The sequence below is a fragment of the Corythoichthys intestinalis genome, chromosome 9, assembly GCF_030265065.1.
Source record: "Corythoichthys intestinalis isolate RoL2023-P3 chromosome 9, ASM3026506v1, whole genome shotgun sequence".
NCBI lineage: Eukaryota > Metazoa > Chordata > Actinopteri > Syngnathiformes > Syngnathidae > Corythoichthys > Corythoichthys intestinalis.
In genome coordinates this window covers 15858261-15877474 of record NC_080403.1, presented here as the reverse complement: position 1 = coordinate 15877474, position 19214 = coordinate 15858261, and the positions used below count along the sequence as shown (strand labels likewise).

The 19214-nt window shown below is 40.5% G+C and overlaps 1 protein-coding gene across 4 annotated transcripts in view; it reads left to right on the top strand.

Annotated features, from left to right (window-relative positions):
- The window catches only part of chd6 (chromodomain helicase DNA binding protein 6), an 88164-nt gene that overhangs the window by 26813 nt on the left and 42137 nt on the right, over positions 1 to 19214 (top strand). For 3 of the 4 annotated variants that reach the window (XM_057845624.1, XM_057845622.1, XM_057845623.1), the window contains exons 8-24: positions 2307 to 2372; positions 2434 to 2498; positions 2579 to 2696; positions 5761 to 5847; positions 5923 to 6060; positions 10089 to 10210; positions 10282 to 10546; positions 11390 to 11566; positions 11639 to 11782; positions 13185 to 13283; positions 13350 to 13506; positions 13559 to 13769; positions 13835 to 14030; positions 14895 to 15239; positions 18357 to 18467; positions 18527 to 18729; positions 18802 to 18882. In XM_057845624.1, the coding sequence (XP_057701607.1) occupies positions 2307 to 2372; positions 2434 to 2498; positions 2579 to 2696; positions 5761 to 5847; positions 5923 to 6060; positions 10089 to 10210; positions 10282 to 10546; positions 11390 to 11566; positions 11639 to 11782; positions 13185 to 13283; positions 13350 to 13506; positions 13559 to 13769; positions 13835 to 14030; positions 14895 to 15239; positions 18357 to 18467; positions 18527 to 18729; positions 18802 to 18882 (2585 nt within the window). The remainder of the gene's footprint in view (positions 1 to 2306; positions 2373 to 2433; positions 2499 to 2578; positions 2697 to 5760; positions 5848 to 5922; positions 6061 to 10088; positions 10211 to 10281; positions 10547 to 11389; positions 11567 to 11638; positions 11783 to 13184; positions 13284 to 13349; positions 13507 to 13558; positions 13770 to 13834; positions 14031 to 14894; positions 15240 to 18356; positions 18468 to 18526; positions 18730 to 18801; positions 18883 to 19214) is intronic. The other variant, XM_057845626.1, reaches the window with a different exon arrangement.

Sequence of the window (19214 nt, the reverse complement as noted above, 5' to 3'; positions counted from 1 at the left end):
GAAGTAAGGTTGGCCAACCATGTTTTTGAATAATATCAATGGCTAAACAGTTATAAGCATATTTTCGTTATTTTTTTTAACGCAACCCTTCCAGATTCTTTGTTTAACCCATAGCAACGCCCTTGACAACGAAAATGCTTTTCTTCGGCAATCTTCGGAAATTTTCGGAAATTACGTCACACTGGGAAGTGCGAGGGAAGTCCGCCATAGAACAGTATAATTTGTTGCATTGCTTCTCGGTAAGATGCCACGGCGGTGTGTGGCGATGTTTTGTTCTCACTCAAACGAAAAGTTGTATGAGTGGCCAAAGGAAAGCAGGGCACATAAATGGACATGTTTCGTTCGCACGAAGCGAATGAATTTCACGCCATCATCGTGTAGTGTTCTCTGCTGCAAACACTTGGAAGATGCCTGCTTCCTTAACCGGTCTGCTTATGATCAAGGATTTGCCAAAAAGTGAGTGTGATTCTTGGATAGATGACTGATGACTTTGTCAAAGCAGAGCTGCCAACTGTTGTGGAATGAACAGCATAAGCTAGCAACGTTAGCCGAAAGTTAACTCGTGGCAATCCCCGATCATAGTTGTTGTTGAGTTCGCTAGGTTAAGCGTGTTTAAATTGTGCGTCATCTACGATCTTGCCGAAAGGGTTAATCCACTGTCAATCGGGAAAGGGGTGTGGATGTGCATATAAGCGGGTCGGCGTCGCGGTAATTCACGGTCACGTTGTAGTAAGAGACACACACCGCCAGTGAGTTTGTGCACATTTTTGTATTTTTGTATTATGTATTTTCACCTTCATGCTTCAAGCATTACATTGCATTTGTACGGTTCGGCCTTTCTTTCACGATGATCGCTTGATAGCCTTCTAGTTTGTGTTTTACGCACGAGAGCCGCTGACAGGTGACAAAAACATGCGTGTTGCTTTTAATGTCTGGCAGCGAATCAGCGAGCACGCAGGTCACGCAGTGAATCATGGGAAATGTAGTCTCGGGACAACACTGAAGTGGTGCTTTGTAATCTGTTCGCTTGTGTGAAAAAACTACATTTCCTCACGCCATTAGGCGCCACTTCCTCCTGAGAGCCCCGAGCCGTGTTGTACTGTTAGCTCCATGTGTTAATAAAGAAACAAAGTTGTCAGCACGTCGTGTGTTCAATACATTTGTAAACAAAAAGCTCATAACAAGACACTATGCACGATCCGTTTAAGAGACGCTGGAGTAGTAGGAGGCGAGGAGGAGATCAGCGAGAAGCAAAACTTCGCGGTCGAATGTGGCGGCAGTCCTCTATTATTTTGTTTTCTTATTGTTGCCACAATAAAGTGGAGAAAGCCATCAACGACTCTTCTATTTTCTTTCCCCCCAACGTTTTCATATTATTATTTTATATGCATGAGAGCTGCCGGATCTGCCAAAATGAACATGAAGTCTGATTATTATTATTTTTAACAATGTCATCAGATAGACAAAAACATAAAATTATGTGCAAATGCCTGCATCTTCAAATCATGAAAATAATAACAGCCTATATCTTACCAATCTTGTAATCTCGATGGGTCTTGTATCCATTCCATGTCAGGTAGTATAGGCACATTGTTTGCATCCTGATTAGCGTCTAGCTAATACATGTTAGGTCCAACATAAAATTCCAACCTCCTCTTCTTCCTCCAACTCTTCAAAAACTTGGATCTCCTCCCTTGCGCTCGATCTATCGCTTATATCGCTGTTTGAATCATTGTTTGAAGGGCTTTGTATGGCGGCCGTATGTATGGAGCTGCCATCGCTGTTCCCGGTGTGACGTATCACTTCCGGGTTCGTCCCCTTTCAGGCTCGAACTTCGGAAACGCGATTATTTTGTCAAATATACAACATAACATATAAATTATTTTTTCATGCTTTATTTGTTGGACAATGTTTAATTACTTTAATTGTGACCCTATTTGGTATGTTATGAAATTACTTCACATTACTGCTTTAAAGATTACTTTATCAATGTCAAAGAATGTCCTGTTTACTCAGTGGCTACCATTGACACCGCCAGACGTCCAATCCATTTGAAGTAGGAAGTTTGGCAGCGAATTAACAAACGTGCCGTTATTATATCAATGTCAAAAACCTGCTATTTACTCCATGGCTGCCATCGATGGCGCTAGACATCCAATCCGTGTGAAGTGCCTCCATTGAATGATGGATTGGACGTCTACTAGCGATAAACTCATTTTAATTTATTGCAGACGGGTGATTGGGCATCACAAATATTGGATGTCTAAATAATTTGCTGTTGGCTCTGTCGGTCATGATGTTCACAGGAACCGCCAGAGGATGAAGCCAACATCATCGAGAAGATCCTGTCTGTGCGTCCGGTGAAGAAGGAGGTGAACATATTTGTTGTCTTTTGTCCTTCTTCACACGATTGACTTTGAGCTTCATTCTTAGATGTCGTCATCCTCTGAGGAGCAGGCCGAGGAGACTGAAGAATTTTACGTCAAGTACCGAAACTTGTGAGTCAACTTCTTTTCTCTGAATTTTGACTTCCAAACTCTTCGGATCAAGTTACAGTAGATATCCCTTTGTGTCCCAGTTCCTATCTGCACTGCAAGTGGGCCACACTTGACGAGCTGGAGAAAGATCCAAGAATCCACCAGAAGATCAAACGCTTCAGGACCAAGCGGGCGCAAATGAAGCACCTTTTTAGCGAGGTTATCCACAGTATCTTTGAAAATTCAGCCCCTGAGGCCAGTTATATTTAGAAATATGAAACTTGTCTGTCATGGGTAGACCCTCAAAAAAGTGTCAGAAAGCCATGATCTGTAAGACGCAGTGAACTGGCCATTTTGCTTTGAATTGGTCAGCAAGGCTCCAGACTGCAACCAAATGATTGCATTTTGCAACTAAAAGTAGACCCAGTGCGAGTATTTTTTTCATCTACTTGCACATGTGTCACCAGTAACATTGCGTTTTTTTCTTTTTCTGACAAACCCTTTCACGGTTAAATCCACTTGTTGGCGGTAATGTAATAGGCTGGTTTGCCAATGGAAAATACAACTGAATTAGGTGATGTGTGGAGCGGGTTATAATTGAGGTAGCAGGAAAACTTGAGAGCACTTGCGAACAATCGCGAAAAGGACGCCGGCACTGTTTCAAATGAGGCCGACCTGGGGGAATAAGTCCGACTCGGACTCGGCACACGAGAGGTGATAAGCGATGGCGAAAAGCAAAAGTCTTCGCTGTTGAGTTGAAAGCCCACAGAGTGTGATGTGACTGCAGCGGCAAGCAACAGAGATAGGCACCGCCCTCTGCCCGTGTGTCATCGCTTGTCTCTGATTAGCTATGAATTTGGAGGGCACTTAAAAAATGTCCGGTCTTTTCTGAGAGCCATCAACTTCCCATTAAACGTGCCGATTACAGGTTTCAAGGTATACTGTGGTCTGAAAACGTCAAGGTTTCAAAACCGCAAAAAAATTCCGTCATACAGTCCCTAAGGTATTAGCTATTTTTTATGTCTGAAAAATGCATGGAGAAATCCCTCGCTTGCAGCTGTATGGCTCAACCCTCCCCCACCGCTTGTTGCTCAGTGTCAGTGTAGCTGTGCTACACGATAGCTGGAGGAGGTGAAACTCCTGAACTTTTCCCCCCATCGAAGAAAGCAAAATCCCTGGTATGGGATTACTTCGGCGACAGAAATGTTACAGACGGTCGCAGTTTAGAGGAGGACCAACCGACTTGTAAAACATGTTTGCAGAGGGTGGCTGCCGAAGAGGCAATACCTCCTGTATGATTTTGCATTTATATAAAATTTATAGGTTAGTAAACCCTCTCATGAACGTTTCCCACCAGCTACGAGCGTTAACTCTATGTCTAGCAGTGGTAAAACATGTTTTTTTTTTTCTCTCTGGGAGCTGTCTGGGTTTTGAAAGAGATTATGTGTATAACGTATACATGATACGAGTCATACACACGTGCTATTTATGGAAAATAATTCAACTATTTTTGTTCTGATTTTAATAATGTTGAGCTGTGGCTGTTGATTTAGGGCAGGGGTGGGCAAACTATTCCACAAAGGGCCGCAGTGGGTGCGGGTTTTTGTTCATACCCATCATGAGGACAGCCTTTCACCAATCTGGTTTCTTACAAGTGCAATCAGTTGATTGCAGTCAGGTGCTTCTTGTTTCTATTGAAACTTCATTGGTTAAACTGTCTGTGCTGAATCAGTTGGAACAAAGACCAGGACCCACTGTGGCCCTCGAGGACCGGTTTGCCCACCCCTAGTTTAGGCTCACCTAAAGGACTGCATTTATTATAATTTTATTTGGAATATTTTTATTTCTTTAAAAGTTATTTTAACTTAATATTTAACTTAAAAAAAAGGTCCAAACATGTTACAGTACTGTAGTGTTTACAGTACTTTCTCTTCCGCTTTTTCTGGAAGTTTTGCGGAGTATTAAACGTATATAATTTTGTTTCGTTTGGCAATGTGCTGGATTATTTTGTTACTTTTGCGCCCTTAAAAAATATTTAAGGAAAGTGTTTTTTTTTTTTTTTAAAATAAAAAAAACGATCCTGTTCACTCAATTCCGAGACTCTCTAAAATTGCCCAATCGGCCCGATTTTTGAGCACGTGATATGATCGGGGACATCCCTAGTCTAAACTGATTGAGAGTAATATATACAGTACCGGCCAAAAGTTTGGACACACCTTATTAATTCATGCGTTCTCTTTATTTTCATGACTAATTATTTACATCGGAAATTCTCTTTGAAGGTAATAAAACTATGAATGAACACATGTGGAATTATGTACTTAGGAAAAAAAAAGTACCAAATATTGACATTGATTTTCTCGGGCGCTAAAATACTTATTTGCAGCAGTATAATACTAATAAATTGTCAAAAAATAATATACTGTAATTTCTGGATTTTTTTTAAAGATTGTCTCTCAGTGAACAAGCACCTCACATGAAAATTTCAAACCTGTCCATCATTTGTCAGTGGGAGAACTTGCAAAATCGCAGGGTGTTCAAATACTTATTTTCCTCACTGTATGTCAGAGCTGCATGTTATTAAAAAAAAATTGTTACTGGTAATGTAGAGTACAGGCCAAAAGTTTGGACACACCTTCTCATTCGTGCCTTTTCTTTATTTTCATGACCATTGACATTATAAATTCTCTCTGACGGTAAAGCTATTCCATGTGTGGAATTACTTACTTTGCAAAAAAATAAAGAAAAGGTGAAATAACTAAAAACGTACTGATTACAAGCAAAAAATTACTTTTTGCACACTCTTGCCATTGAGTTGATGAGGTTCAGGAGGGAGTCACCTAAAATGGTTTTTGACTTCATATGTATGCCTTTTCAGGGTTGATTAGTGGAAATTATTGCTTTATCAATGGGGTTAAAACCTTCATTTGTGTTGCATTGAATGAGGTGTGTTCAAACCTTTGGCCTATACTGTAGATTCATAAGTTTGTAGTTTTATGCATTTATTATGAAAATATTAATCAGTTAAACAGCAAAAATTCTAGGAAACTTTGTATGCCGATTTACAGCCAAAGACTCCAATACAGTATTTTTGAAAATTCAGCCCCTGGAAATGGTTTAATTCAGAAACATGAACTTTGGTAGACATTTCCATCTCGAGTAGACCCACAAAAAGTCTCAAGACGTCATGCCCTAACGACACAGGAAGTCTGCCTTTTTTGTTCATTTTCAGTGCTCCTTCATCAATTACTTTTCTCATATTTTTGTCTTATTCCCCTTACAGCCTGACGAGGATTTATTTAATCCTGACTACGTGGAGGTGGACAGGGTGCTGGAGGTGGCTGTCACCACGGACACGGAGACCGGAGAGGTTGGTGACGCATTAAAGAGACAAACACCCATGCATGTACCCAGTACCCACTGCATTTTTTTTTTGTGTGTTCAGGAGGTGACGCACTATCTGGTGAAGTGGTGCAGTCTGTCCTACGAGGAGGCCACCTGGGAGCTCCAGGAGGACTTAGACCCGGAAAAAATCAAAGAATTTGAGGAAATTCAAAAGCTGCCGCCGGACTTGCGACATGTGGTGAGGAGATGCTTAACCAAGTGGATGGAATCCAATTTTTTTTTGTTTGTTTGTTTTTGGAAGGAGAAAATGGAATTGAAATCGTGGGTCATTTAAGTCTTTGGCTGCCAGGGTTAGGGTTAATTTGTTCATTTGCTGCCAGGCCCACCACTTCAAATGGATTCGACATCTTTCGGTGTCCATGGCAGCTGATGAGTTGATATAGATTATTACTTCAACAATATGGCAGCACATTTCAAATAAATGTGTGCTAATTAATACTTTTGAATTCATTGTTATACGTAAATTGACTAAACACAATAACATTCACAGTTAATTATTTTAACTGCTTATTAACTCATTATCTTTTTGTGATTTAATATACATTACAATTTCATTATACGACAGTACATTTAAAATATAAGTGCACTAAATGCTACTATTTGAATACATTATGATACAGATTGCAATTAATGGCAAATAATCTCAGTTGATTATTTTAACTGTGCTTTGATTGGATGTCTATTGCCATCAATGACAGCCAATGAGTTGGTATAGATTATTTTATTAATATGGCAGTACATTTTAAAATTAGTGATGATCAGGGATGTCCCGATTGCGTTTTTTTGCACCCAAGTCCTGAGTCACCTGATTTTAAGAATCTGGCGATACCGAATACCGATCCGATACAGGAGTATAAAACGTATATATTTTTTGTTCCTTTTGGCAATGTCATTGTATATCTGGATTATTTTGTTAATTTTTAGCATAAAAAAAAAAAAGAGAAAAATTAACCCAATCTTTTTCACCCGATTCCCGACCCCGATCAGCCCGACTTCCGATCACATGATCGGATCGTGGACATCCCTCGTGACGATAATAAATGAAAACTGAATATTTTTGAATGTGTCATTATACAAAATGCGATTTATCGCAATTAATTTCACGGTGGTTTTATCTGCGCATTAACTAATTGCCGAAAAGTGTTATTAATCTCACTTTAAAAAAGTAATTAGTTAGTTACAAATTACTTCTTCCGAAAATTAATAGAGTAAGTAACTCCGTTACCTCATTGTAGGAGTAATTACTCTGCAAAATAACTGGTCAAAGTTACTTTTCATGTTTTACACATTATTACATTATACATTCTATAAAATCATTCACATCAAAGATTTTTATAATAACTGATTGAATTTTTTCATTAAAAAAAAAATTGAGTCATACTTTTTACATTTTTTTACAAAATTTCACCTAATGTATATTGGAGTGTAATGGTATACAAACTACAAACAAATGCTGAGGATAAAAAGCCTTTTTGTTTTTGCTGTTCTACTAGGGCTGGGCGATATGGCCTTAAGTATGTATCACGATAAATTGAGCAGATTTACCTCGATAACGATAAATGACGATAAATTCGCCCAAGCAAACTGTTATATAATTTGAAAATTTGAATCAATGCATGGAATACAAATTAACAGTTTCTCGTTAAATTTGTTTACCAGCTTTCAATTTAACAATTGCACATGCAGTCTAAACATTAAGTATTAAAAAAATCTTGTAAACAATAAGAATTCTTGTGTGAACATTTATAACAGCTTGTATGACTTGAAAAATATCATCACTTGAATTTCATTAAATTCATTCCGCATTGTTATACACTAGATAGTGGCATATGTTTAGATATTTAGAATAGATACAAATACGGCACATCCACCCGCCCCCCAGAAATTATACTTAATTTAAAAATAAAATGTTTCACAAACCTTTCCTTTCTTTTATTCAGCTCAATTATTTACATCTTATGATTTTGGAAATCCTTACAGTATGCAATAAATAATATTCCTGTTCTCCAGCACTGTGCTTACTGTACTGTAATTTTTACAAAAAATAAACAATACATAGTTACTCCCTGTCATCTAGGACGAGCCACTTACAAGACTAGCACTGTCGTGTATTACAAATACTGCTTTGAACACATCTTCACAGACAAAAGCAATGACACAGGCTTAAAGAGGTCAACTTTAATTGTGTAAATCACACTTAATGACGACACGATCTCCTGGTTGAAATAGACGACATCCACTTAATTCTATTGAAGATATGTAATGCTGGGGCAATTTGTCAACTTTACTTTTAAAAAGAAACGTGCACTGTTTATCCAGTAGATGGGGCTCTTGCAGTGTGTCAAACAGTGATTCAATTTAGGGCAATTGTCTTAAAAGTGGTTCATTGTTTCAGAAAGCCTCGGTTTTTCCATCCCTATCTGGAACCTGTCAAGAGTTTACTTAATGTCGGGTGAAAGTTTGGCGAAGCTAACTTAAGCCCGACTTCATCCCGTTTACTTGTAGCGTTAGCAGCTAGCGTTAGCCTACCGGGCTTCTGTTTGATTGGCTTCCTGAAAACCATGTGACTCCCAACGTAAGCAAACTGTCTGCTTTCTTAAAGGGGAATGAACATAGCCGAACAACACAGAGTCAAAGCGGGATGAAAAGACTATATTTTCTTCTTTTATTAAATTACCGAATTTACCGACATGGTCAAAATTACGTCGGTCATCGTGAAGAATTTCGGTAACGGTAAATTTTCGGTTTACCGCCCTGCTCTATGTTCTACTGAACCCACACAAAAATGTGACCCCCGTACTGAGGTACATACTGAACCATGACTTGTGTGTATCGTAACATTCCTAAAATATATAGATATATTTTTCAATATGCAGGTGAGGCTCCGAATCTCCTGCCTCTCCTATCTTTGCTCTAGTTGTTTTGATCAGAAAATATCACACAAGGTTAATTGATACGTCATTCAAGAAAAGTTTAGGGCAAATGACTATTTTTGGTATTGAAAAAACAAGCAAATTATTACATAGTAGCGTCTACAAGAACAACGGCAACTTGATGATGATGATAATGCACACTCGGCAGGAAAATAGTACATTATTTTCAATTAATTGTACCCACCAAAAAAAAAAAAGTTGCCCGTTATGCTCGCCACACTACATACTAATGCTAATGTGAACATGAATGCTATGCTAACGCTCTGAGCCACCCAGCCAATCATCATCGAGTTTGCAACGGCGTCAAAACCCGCTTCCCTCCTCCCCAATCCCGCCCTGCTCTCTCCCAGGAAGCTGTGACAAAATTGGACAACTCGTGTTTCATTCAACCAATTGTATTTGTAATTGTACTTACGCGTAAAGTAATTAATTAGATTACACACTACTGGAAAAAAAAAACGCAGTTAGAAGCGCGGTTATACTCTAACGCTGTTATTAACAACACTGTTGCCGAATGAGTAGATATAGATGATCTCATGAATATGGCAGTACATTTATATTAAAAGTGTGCTCATTAACACTTCTGAATTTATTATTATACAGAGTGTGATTTCTAGCGATTAAAATCAGTAACATTGCCCTGCCCTAAAAATATATATACAGTATTTACTGTATATACAGTATATCTTCAATTATAATTTTGTATCACTATTCCTTCTTTTTCCAACACAATCTACACAACCACAAAGGGAGTATGACAGTTTCCCATGTGGCACGTTGCAAACCTTTTTCTAGTCTTTAATACTCAGATTGAGCATTTTCTGTGTCTAAGCAACTGATTAGGACAAGTTAAAGATGCTATGAAATAAAATGCAACAACAAGTGACTTTAAAATGATAGCAGAGCATATTTTTTACACAAATACATCCCAAAAAGTGACAGAAATGGCTTAATAATGAAAGTACATCCTAATTCGTCTTCCTATCTCAGCTGCCTTGCCTTACCCATAAAAAATATTCAAACAGAAGATGTCACACCCAGAAGTAGCTCCAGATTTCTGCTAGCATGCTCCATGGACTTTCTATTCTCTTGTTGCCATGTGAGTATTCTGTCAACATTTGCTAACTAGCTAGCGCAGCACTAGAAAGTTAGGAATGATCATCAATTCTGGTTGATTCATGGTCACAATTATATAGCACCTTTAAATAAGAAAAAAAGGTTCATCATGGAAAGAATATTTGTGGCAATCCAGGTGTGGTGTCTTTGCACACAGGAGCGTCCGCCCCCCGAAAAGTGGCAGAAGTTGGAGCGTTCCCGAGATTACCGCAACGGGAACCAGCTTAGAGAGTACCAGCTAGAGGGCATGAACTGGTTGCTTTTCAACTGGTACAACAGGTGAGGCCGTTTGCACGAGAGCCTCTCGCTCGTCGAACTGTCCGTCGGCTAAATCGTTGCGACCCCGGCAGGAAAAATTGCATCCTGGCTGACGAAATGGGCCTAGGCAAGACCATCCAGTCCATCACTTTCCTGAACGAGATGTTTGGCATGGGCATCCGGGGGCCCTTTCTGATTATCGCGCCGCTCTCCACTATTACCAACTGGGAGCGCGAGTTCCGTACATGGACGCGCATGAATGTCATCGTCTATCACGGATCCCAGATCAGCCGGCAGATGATCCTACAGTACGAGATGTTTCACCGTGATGCCCAGGTCTCTGCTAAGATTCATCACGTCAGTGCCGTAGACGCCGCTTGATGTCGGATCCGTTTGAAGCGTGAGGGCATCAAATGGACGAACGCCAGCCTCCCATTCACTTCAAATGGACTGGACATGTACTAGCGATGAACTCCTTTAAATTCTCAGCAGTCGCATGAAAAGACCTTTCATTGCCCCTAACAACATGGCAGCTCCCAGGCCATGTTGGTATAGGCGATGTTCCCATCAAAGTCAATTAAATGAGATTCAAATTAAGTCTAACTTGGTTCAATTCGTGCAAATAGCGTACAGCACAAATAGCACATAGTTCCTTCTTTTATTATATATTTTTTTAGATATTGTGTATATATATATGTAGTATTTATTTTTTTTTAAACTAAAAAAACAAACGGGAAAACCAGTAAATATTTCCGTAATTTTTCACTTTTAATTCCTCAAGAAAAATGTGATTAAATATTCTTTTTATTCTACTTACTTTTTTATAAACACTTTTATACATTTTTTGTTTTAAAAACCTGTAAATATCCTCTATTTTTTTGTAAAAAAAATCTTTTTTAATGTTAGGAAAAGAAAATATAACTATACAAGTACTATACTATACTAGTAAATATTTCAATTTCTTTTGCCCTCAATCTTTTATCGGTGATCATTGTCCAATCATGGAACGTGCAGTCATCCTGCAGCTGTGAGTTTATCACTAGTAGACGTCCTATCGATTTATAGTGGGTGGCCGGCAGCGAATTAACCAACATTCATTCGTTGCCAGCCCTCCTGCTTGAAATGGATCACACTTCTATCTCTGTCGATGGCAAACGATGAGTGCTACGCCTGCTAACGCTTGGTTGTGCGTCCTGGCAGGGCAATGCGGCAACGAGCGTGCTAAAGTTTCACGGGTTGATCACCACCTTCGAGATGGTGATGGCCGACTGCCCCGAGCTGAAGAAGCTTCAGTGGCGCTGCGTGGTCATCGATGAGGCGCACCGCCTCAAGAACAGGAACTGCAAGCTGCTGGAGGGACTCAAGCTCATGAACCTAGTGAGCTTTCGACCGTCGCCGGAAGGTGGAAATTTGGCGCCGCGTGTCTGACTTTGCGTCCACTTTGAGCAGGAGCACAAGGTTCTGCTGACGGGAACGCCGCTGCAGAACTCTGTTGAGGAGTTGTTCAGTCTGCTGAACTTCTTGGAGCCACTGCAGTTCCCTTCGGAGAGCGCTTTCCTCCAGGAGTTTGGGGACCTCAAAACTGAGGAGCAGGTAACCAAACGTTCCCTAAGCTTTGGCACTCTTGGGGACCTCAAAACTGAGGAGCAGGTAACCAAAAGTTCCTTAAGCTTTGGCACTCAAATTGCTAGTTTTTTAACTCACTGACTGATACTGAAACTTGATCAAACTTGAGCTTCATTGCAAAGGGTCTGAATACTCACGTAAAAAGGATTTCTTAGTTCTTTTAATTTAAATGTTTGCAAAAAATTCCCCAAAACTTATTTCATACAGTGGTACCTCTACTTAAGAACGTCTCTACAAACAGAATTTTCAGGTTAAGACATGCCTCAATGGGAAAATATTGTCTCTTGTTAAGAAAGAAATTTCAGGATACAAAGGCCAAAATACACTATGGCTGGTACTCGCAGCACCCAGAGTTTACTGAGCGTAACATAGTAGCTCCTCTGCCTTTGGCTATTGCCTAGCATTCCTGGCATCCAGTTGCCTAAGAGTGGCCTCTACTGTATGTGTATGTGTGTATCCTAGTGTCCTCTTCATTCGCCACTCGTGTTCCGACAGCTTTACATGAGTGTATTAACTTTTATTCTTTATTCTTGTTTTTTTTTTTTCTTGTTTTTTTTTCTAATATTATGCACAACTCAGATTGTATGTTTAGTGTGCAATAATCTATTTGTAACATGCATTGAAAAGATTTATGTCTGAATTTTGGGGGGCTTTGAATGGAGGATTAGGGCATTTACATGGAAAACGCGTCTCTACTTACAAGTGAAGAAACTACTTTCAGAACCAATTAATTTTGTAAGTAGAGGTACCACTGTATGAGGTATGTCATGAGGTATTTTTTGTAGAATTTTTGACAAGAGATTAATAAAATTTATAATAAGGCTGTAACACTTTAATTTAATAAAAATGTGGGAATAATGAAGGGTTGTGACTCTGTGAGTACTTTCTGGATGCACTATATACAGTATATATACAATTTACTTTTTTTTTTTATTATTAGAAATGTATTTGAAATAAAAAAAAAAGTCAACATTCAAAAAGTAAAAACAATTTCATTAAGAAAATATTTCAAATGTAATAGTTTTTAAAATAAACTTTAAAGAAAATATAAAAAACAAACGAAATTAAAACATTAAAAACGAAATGATGAAAGAATTTTACTTTTATTATTGTTAAAAAATACATTAAATAATTTTGTTTTTACATTTTTTTAAATTATACTTAAAAAAATAAACATTAAACAACAGTAAAGAACAAATTTTAAATCTCATTTTCAAACAGTTGTTCTAATTTAAATATACAAAAGACCACCATTCGAGATCATTCAAGATCACCATTTGATTTGTGAAGTCTGATATCAAGGATAATGAAAAAAAAAACTTAAAAGATATCCTCAAACATCTTCAAATTTGATTTCTTTGACTTGCAGGTGAAGAAGCTTCAGGCCATCTTGAAGCCGATGATGCTGAGGAGGCTGAAGGATGACGTGGAGAAGAACCTGGCACCTAAAGAGGAAACCATCATAGAGGTACTACCTTCTTCTCCAAAAAGACTTTAGATTACATCACTTGTGCTTCTGTCCTTCCCCCTACAGGTGGAGCTCACCAACATGCAGAAGAAATACTACCGAGCTATCCTGGAGAAGAACTTCTCCTTCCTGTCCAGAGGAGCCAACCAGCACAACATGCCCAACCTCATCAACACCATGATGGAGTTACGCAAGTGCTGCAACCACCCTTATCTGATCACAGGTGAGACTTACATCCACCCACGTCTAGGTGGCTCCTAACGCCCTCTCTTTAGGAGCCGAGGAGAAGATCCTGGAGAGCTTCAGGAAGACTCATGGCCCGGATGTGCCTGATCTTCAGCTGCAGGCCATGATCCAGGCGGCCGGGAAGCTGGTTCTCATCGACAAGCTGCTGCCCAAACTTCTCAGCGGGGGACACAAGGTTCTGGTCTTCTCCCAGATGGTCCGTTGCCTCGACATCTTGGAGGACTACCTCATACAGAGGCGGTGAGGAACCTAGGCACCTTGCAAAGGATTAAACAGAAAACCATAAGAATACCTTTGGCCGGCAGTTACACGTACGAGCGCATCGACGGTCGCGTGCGTGGCAACCTTCGGCAGGCGGCCATTGACCGATTTTGCAAGCCCGACTCGGACCGATTCGTCTTCCTGCTGTGCACAAGGGCGGGCGGCTTGGGCATCAACCTAACTGCTGCTGACACCTGCATTATTTTCGACTCTGACTGGAACCCGCAGAACGACCTGCAGGTAACCGCCAAAAGTAGGAATTCTCTGGGATATTTAACTCTTTCAGTGCCATTGATGGTGATAGACGTCCAATCATGAGGCAGTCCAATCATCCTTCTGCTGGGAATTTAAATGAGTTTGTCAATAGTAGACGGGGATCTCAAAAGTATGAAACATGAGCTGTCCCGTCCCAAGGGCATGAGTGCCCACTTTCGGATGAACATATTTTCTACCATGAAATGAAAACGATCATATCTCCAGTCTTCAAAGGCCCATTGTTGCCAAATAAAAACTTGGAGAGCGTTTGAGATCCACACTTTGTAGTAATGACGATGGCAGCCCTCAATGTCAAATTGTTTATTTTTCACGGCGCTTTAAAGTTGCTACGTGATTATTTACGCCGGCGTGATGATAGGACTCAGACTGTCAGCTCGTGTGTGGTCATGTGACTCAATTGTTATGTCTGATTGGTATAAAGAAGTCATGGGATTTTTGTTGCTAAGTCTCATTAGTAGAGCCACTGTGGACATCTCTGGCAAAAATAAAGTAAGTAAGGATTCTAGTGTAGGCCAGAGTAGCAGAGTAAGAGTAGCATTTCTTCTTCACAATGTAACACGTTGATTTTGGGCCTCTTTCTCTTTATTTCGTTGATCTGGCCCCCAGATCAAGTTCTAGCCCCAGTAATACATGCATGCCCTAGTCTTTTCCATCCTCCCTCTTAGACATCAATTGCCATCAGCGGCTGTAAAAGAGCTACAATGTCGTACTCAGCCAGCTATCACTGCCACTCACCTCTATCATATCCTTTCCTGTCAGCACTCTCGGACGCCTAGCGCCGTCAACGGCACTGAATGGGTTGAAAAAAGTTGCGTTTTGTGTCTTCAGGCTCAGGCGCGCTGCCACCGAATCGGCCAGAGTAAAGCCGTCAAAGTATACCGCCTGATTACCAGGAATTCCTACGAGAGGGAGATGTTCGACAAAGCCAGCCTAAAGCTGGGCCTGGACAAAGCGGTTCTTCAGGACATCAACCGCAAGGGCGGCCTCAACGGGGTCCAGCAGCTCTCTAAGCTGGAGCTTGAGGACCTGTTGAAGAAAGGCGCGTATGGCGCTCTGATGGACGAAGAGGACGAAGGGTCAAAGTTCTGCGAGGAAGACATCGACCAGATCCTGCAGAGACGCACGCAGACCATCACCATACAGTCCGAGGGAAAAGGATCCACCTTCGCCAAGGTAGACGCCAGGAGCTCACGCTCCCTAGTAAAGGTCGACTAATATATCTGGCCTATAGATGGACTTCTTTTCTCGATCGGCCATCGGCAGGTACTGTATCTAGCCAATCAAATATACAGTACTATTAAAAAAAAAGTAATGTACAGTATATATATATCAGAGTTTGCGCTAGACTTTTTCGTTGTCTGTCATTTTGACTGACGGTCATAAAAATCCGGTCATAATCTATTTTTACCCGTCACTTAAATTTTTAAAATGATAATAATGACATATTCAATAATATTTAGTGTTCATTCATCTTTAATTAATATTCTGTCCGAACAAGCTTAACAGAGAATCCACACCGCGCCATCACACATCAGGCAGCTGTGCGTTATTAGCGCCTAGCTTTATTTGTAGAATAGATTATTTATGACTGTTATTTGTGTCCTCTTTTTAATAAGCAAAATATGATATCCCTGGAATGACGGATGACAGCCAGCATGTGTGATTGTATGGTCATTTGTTTTGATGCTTCTACAGGCATATATAATCCCCGTTTAGGCTTATATTCAAAGTATATGGATCAATAGCATGCACGCACTGCTCGTGCATGTCACACACGCATACGGGCAGTTTGCCCCGACTCTCGGCCGTGTAAGCAATGTTGAAATATTGCTTATATGGAGCAGAGAGAAAACCGATCATTCTCAGGCTTATCCTCAAACCTATTTTTATTTTTTTATGACTGTTGTCAAGTCTGACCCTTCCTAAAAAGCCGTGTTCAAGGCAAGCTAGGCGCTAATAACGTACAGCTGCATCGCTACCGTAGCTACCGTACCGTCTCTCGCTTTTTGATGACGTAATTGCTGCATTAAATCTGATTTGCGGGACTGGACAGTACAGACCGCCGCGACAGTCTGGAAAAATGTGGCCCAGATCGGATTTAGACCACATACGAAAGTGACCCAGATCGGATTTGAAATGGTCCTGTTCTATGCGACTTGTCACGTTCAGACCTTCAAGTTAATGCCTCACTCGAGTCGGAAAAAGACGAAAAAATCGTATTCGTGCATTAAGACCTGTAGTATGAATGTAGCCTTAGTTCGGACACTCAGTTGCCTTGACATTTTTCCGAGTAAGGCCAACAACGTCATGCATCAAGAGAGACAATAGCTAATTAATATGCTCACTCGCCACCCTGTGGTTTGGGGTGTGAATTGCAACCTGTCAAAATGACAGATGGACCTCAGTTTTTTCCGTCACCGTTTTAAAAAACCGGTCAACGACGGAAAATATTCGGTTAACGCGACCCCTGATATATATATATATATATATATATATATATATATATATATACTGCCATGTTCACTGTTTGGTTGACATTTTTCTCAAGGTTGACCGATATATCAGCCGACCAATACGTGGTCTTTTTTCAAGGTCGGCCAAATTCAGCCAATATATTTTGCTGATATAATTGGATACCTGTTATGTTCATCTTTTAGGTGAGGATCTTTCTCATGTCGGCGGATATATATAGACCCTACTCACCTACGTCACAAAATGGGCGTGTCGCTGTTTCCGGCCGCCATATTGTACCTCTTTTTCAGACCTATTCTCATTGTTTTCTATTAGTCGAGCAAGTTATAGAGCAATTCATGGAAGCCCCGGTGTTATCTGACGCTGTAAACTCATTGGATCCGTTGCATAAAAGGCGTTACGTGGAAAAGCTTCAGTTTATCCATTCGCCAGATCCGTATTTGATGCCTAAATCGATGTTTTTCGACCCGCTGGCTTCGCCTGACATCTGATACCCACACAAAATCAGCCTATTCTCACGAAAGTTTGAAAAACTTTAAGAGCTTGGAGGCTTATAAATGCTACGTTGCTGGTTAGGTGAAACACGTCCTCGTACACGAAAATTCGGCAGGAATCTTGTGCTCGGAAGGTGAGTTACGAAATTTTCAATTGAAAATCTTTTGTTCTTGCTAACATCCACTGTCAAGTCTAATGTATTTCATGTCATTTGTCAATGGAGCTAGGGCTTTTAATGTTTATATGGTTTAGCGATAGCACTAACTACATACATACGTGTATGTTGTCGGCGATTAGCCTAGCAATGATCTTAATTGTGGTTGTCAGCCCGAAACCCTCTAAATATATATTAAATGCATCTTACCAGATATAAAATGACTACTACATAATCTGTGGTAGTCGTTTGGAGCCCAGTTGTCTCGTCGAAATTCAAGCAGTCAATCGCGGCCTCCTCTTCGTGTCTCTCGGAATACGGTAAAAATTCAAGTCTCTCCGTCTATCTTCTCTGTTTTTGCAACCGACCGCCACACACGACTTCACCATTTTGAGTATTAATGTTGACGAGCAGTAAAACGTGCAATAATAGGAAGAATTTACGAAGCGCTAATGCATTTCTATGGCGAGTATGCGGACATCATGGCGCGGGGGCGTGGCTGTGACGTCACGTGAGTAGGGTCTATAGCCGATATTATAGAATAATTTATGTTCATTGTTTGTTAATTGTGATTTTGCACCACCTAGTGGCCAGTGTTACAAAATGAAGTAGCAGAAGGAAGAAATTCTAATAGAGAGCCGACGCTGGCGACCTGAGCAGCCATGATATCCTCCCTCTCTCAACTCCCTACTCTTCCCGCAGTGCCCTTTTATCTCGGCAAGGCAACTCAATCACGAGTAAAGCCCGAATAGTCACTGACTTCAACAGCATTTAACACAACGTACCTCACAGAATCTTATTTTTTACTTAATTTTTATTAATATGACGTATAAAACATATTTTTGGATAGTTATTTAGAGATATAGTGGGTATTTAGGGGCACTCAGAGGGTTAATTCTGATTAACGAGAAAATCCATTTAACATCGGCAGTGTGGGAGCGGAACTCGTTCGTAGCCCGGGGACGACCTGTTTCAATGTATATGAGTGTTCCAAATGTCTTTCCTTATGAACGCGCTTTTAAAAAACGTTTATTGGCCTTAATTATTACCTGACAAAACCAGCTTTAGACATCAGCAATCAGCTGAATTATTATTGTTTTTATAATTCGTATTACTATCGGCCTTTGAAAATCCCATTTCGGTAATTTTCTTTTGTTGTTCTCCATCAGGCCAGTTTCATCTCGTCAGGCAACCGCACCGACATCTCTCTGGACGACCCAAACTTCTGGCAAAAGTGGGCCAAGATCGCCGAAGTGGAGATCGACTCCAAGTCTGAGAAGGTATGAAATGGAGGCGAAAGATCAACATACTTCCCTGAGTGCTTCCTCCTTCCTTCTAGGAGTCTCTGGTGATCGACACCCCTCGCGTGCGCAAGCAGACTCGGCACTACAACTCTTTCGAGGACGATGAGCTGATGGAGTTCTCAGAGCTGGACAGTGACTCTGAGGAGAAGCCGTGCCGCAGCAGACGTCTGGGCGAGCGCGGTCGGCGCTACCTGCGAGCTGAGTGCTTCCGCGTGGAAAAGAACCTGCTCATCTTTGGGTACTCGTAAAAAAAATAGGCCTCGACAGACGTAGTCCAAAAACTTCTGAACGTGCTCTTTCGTGTGTCCAGGTGGGGGCGTTGGAAGGACATCCTCAACCATGGGCGCTTCAAGTGGCACCTGGCAGAGAGAGACATGGAGGCCATCTGCAGGTGAGTTTTAACAGGATTCCAGTTTAATGGGATTGAATAATGTTGCACCGGTACCATGTTTTGCCTACTGGTACCGATTCGAACACTCGGTCACTGCCGATGCTATACAGATACCACGTTTTTAAAATACACAATTTGTAACTGCTATCACGGTTTGGTCTGACGTTAATAGTTCTCATTAAAAATCTATCTAATCTATAAAAATCAATAAAAATAATAGAAATCATAACGAGCTAATTTCATTAAAAGATCAATTTATTAATGTCAAAGCATCTATTTACTCATTGTCTGCCATTGACAGTGCTAGACATCCAATCCATTTGAGGTGGGAG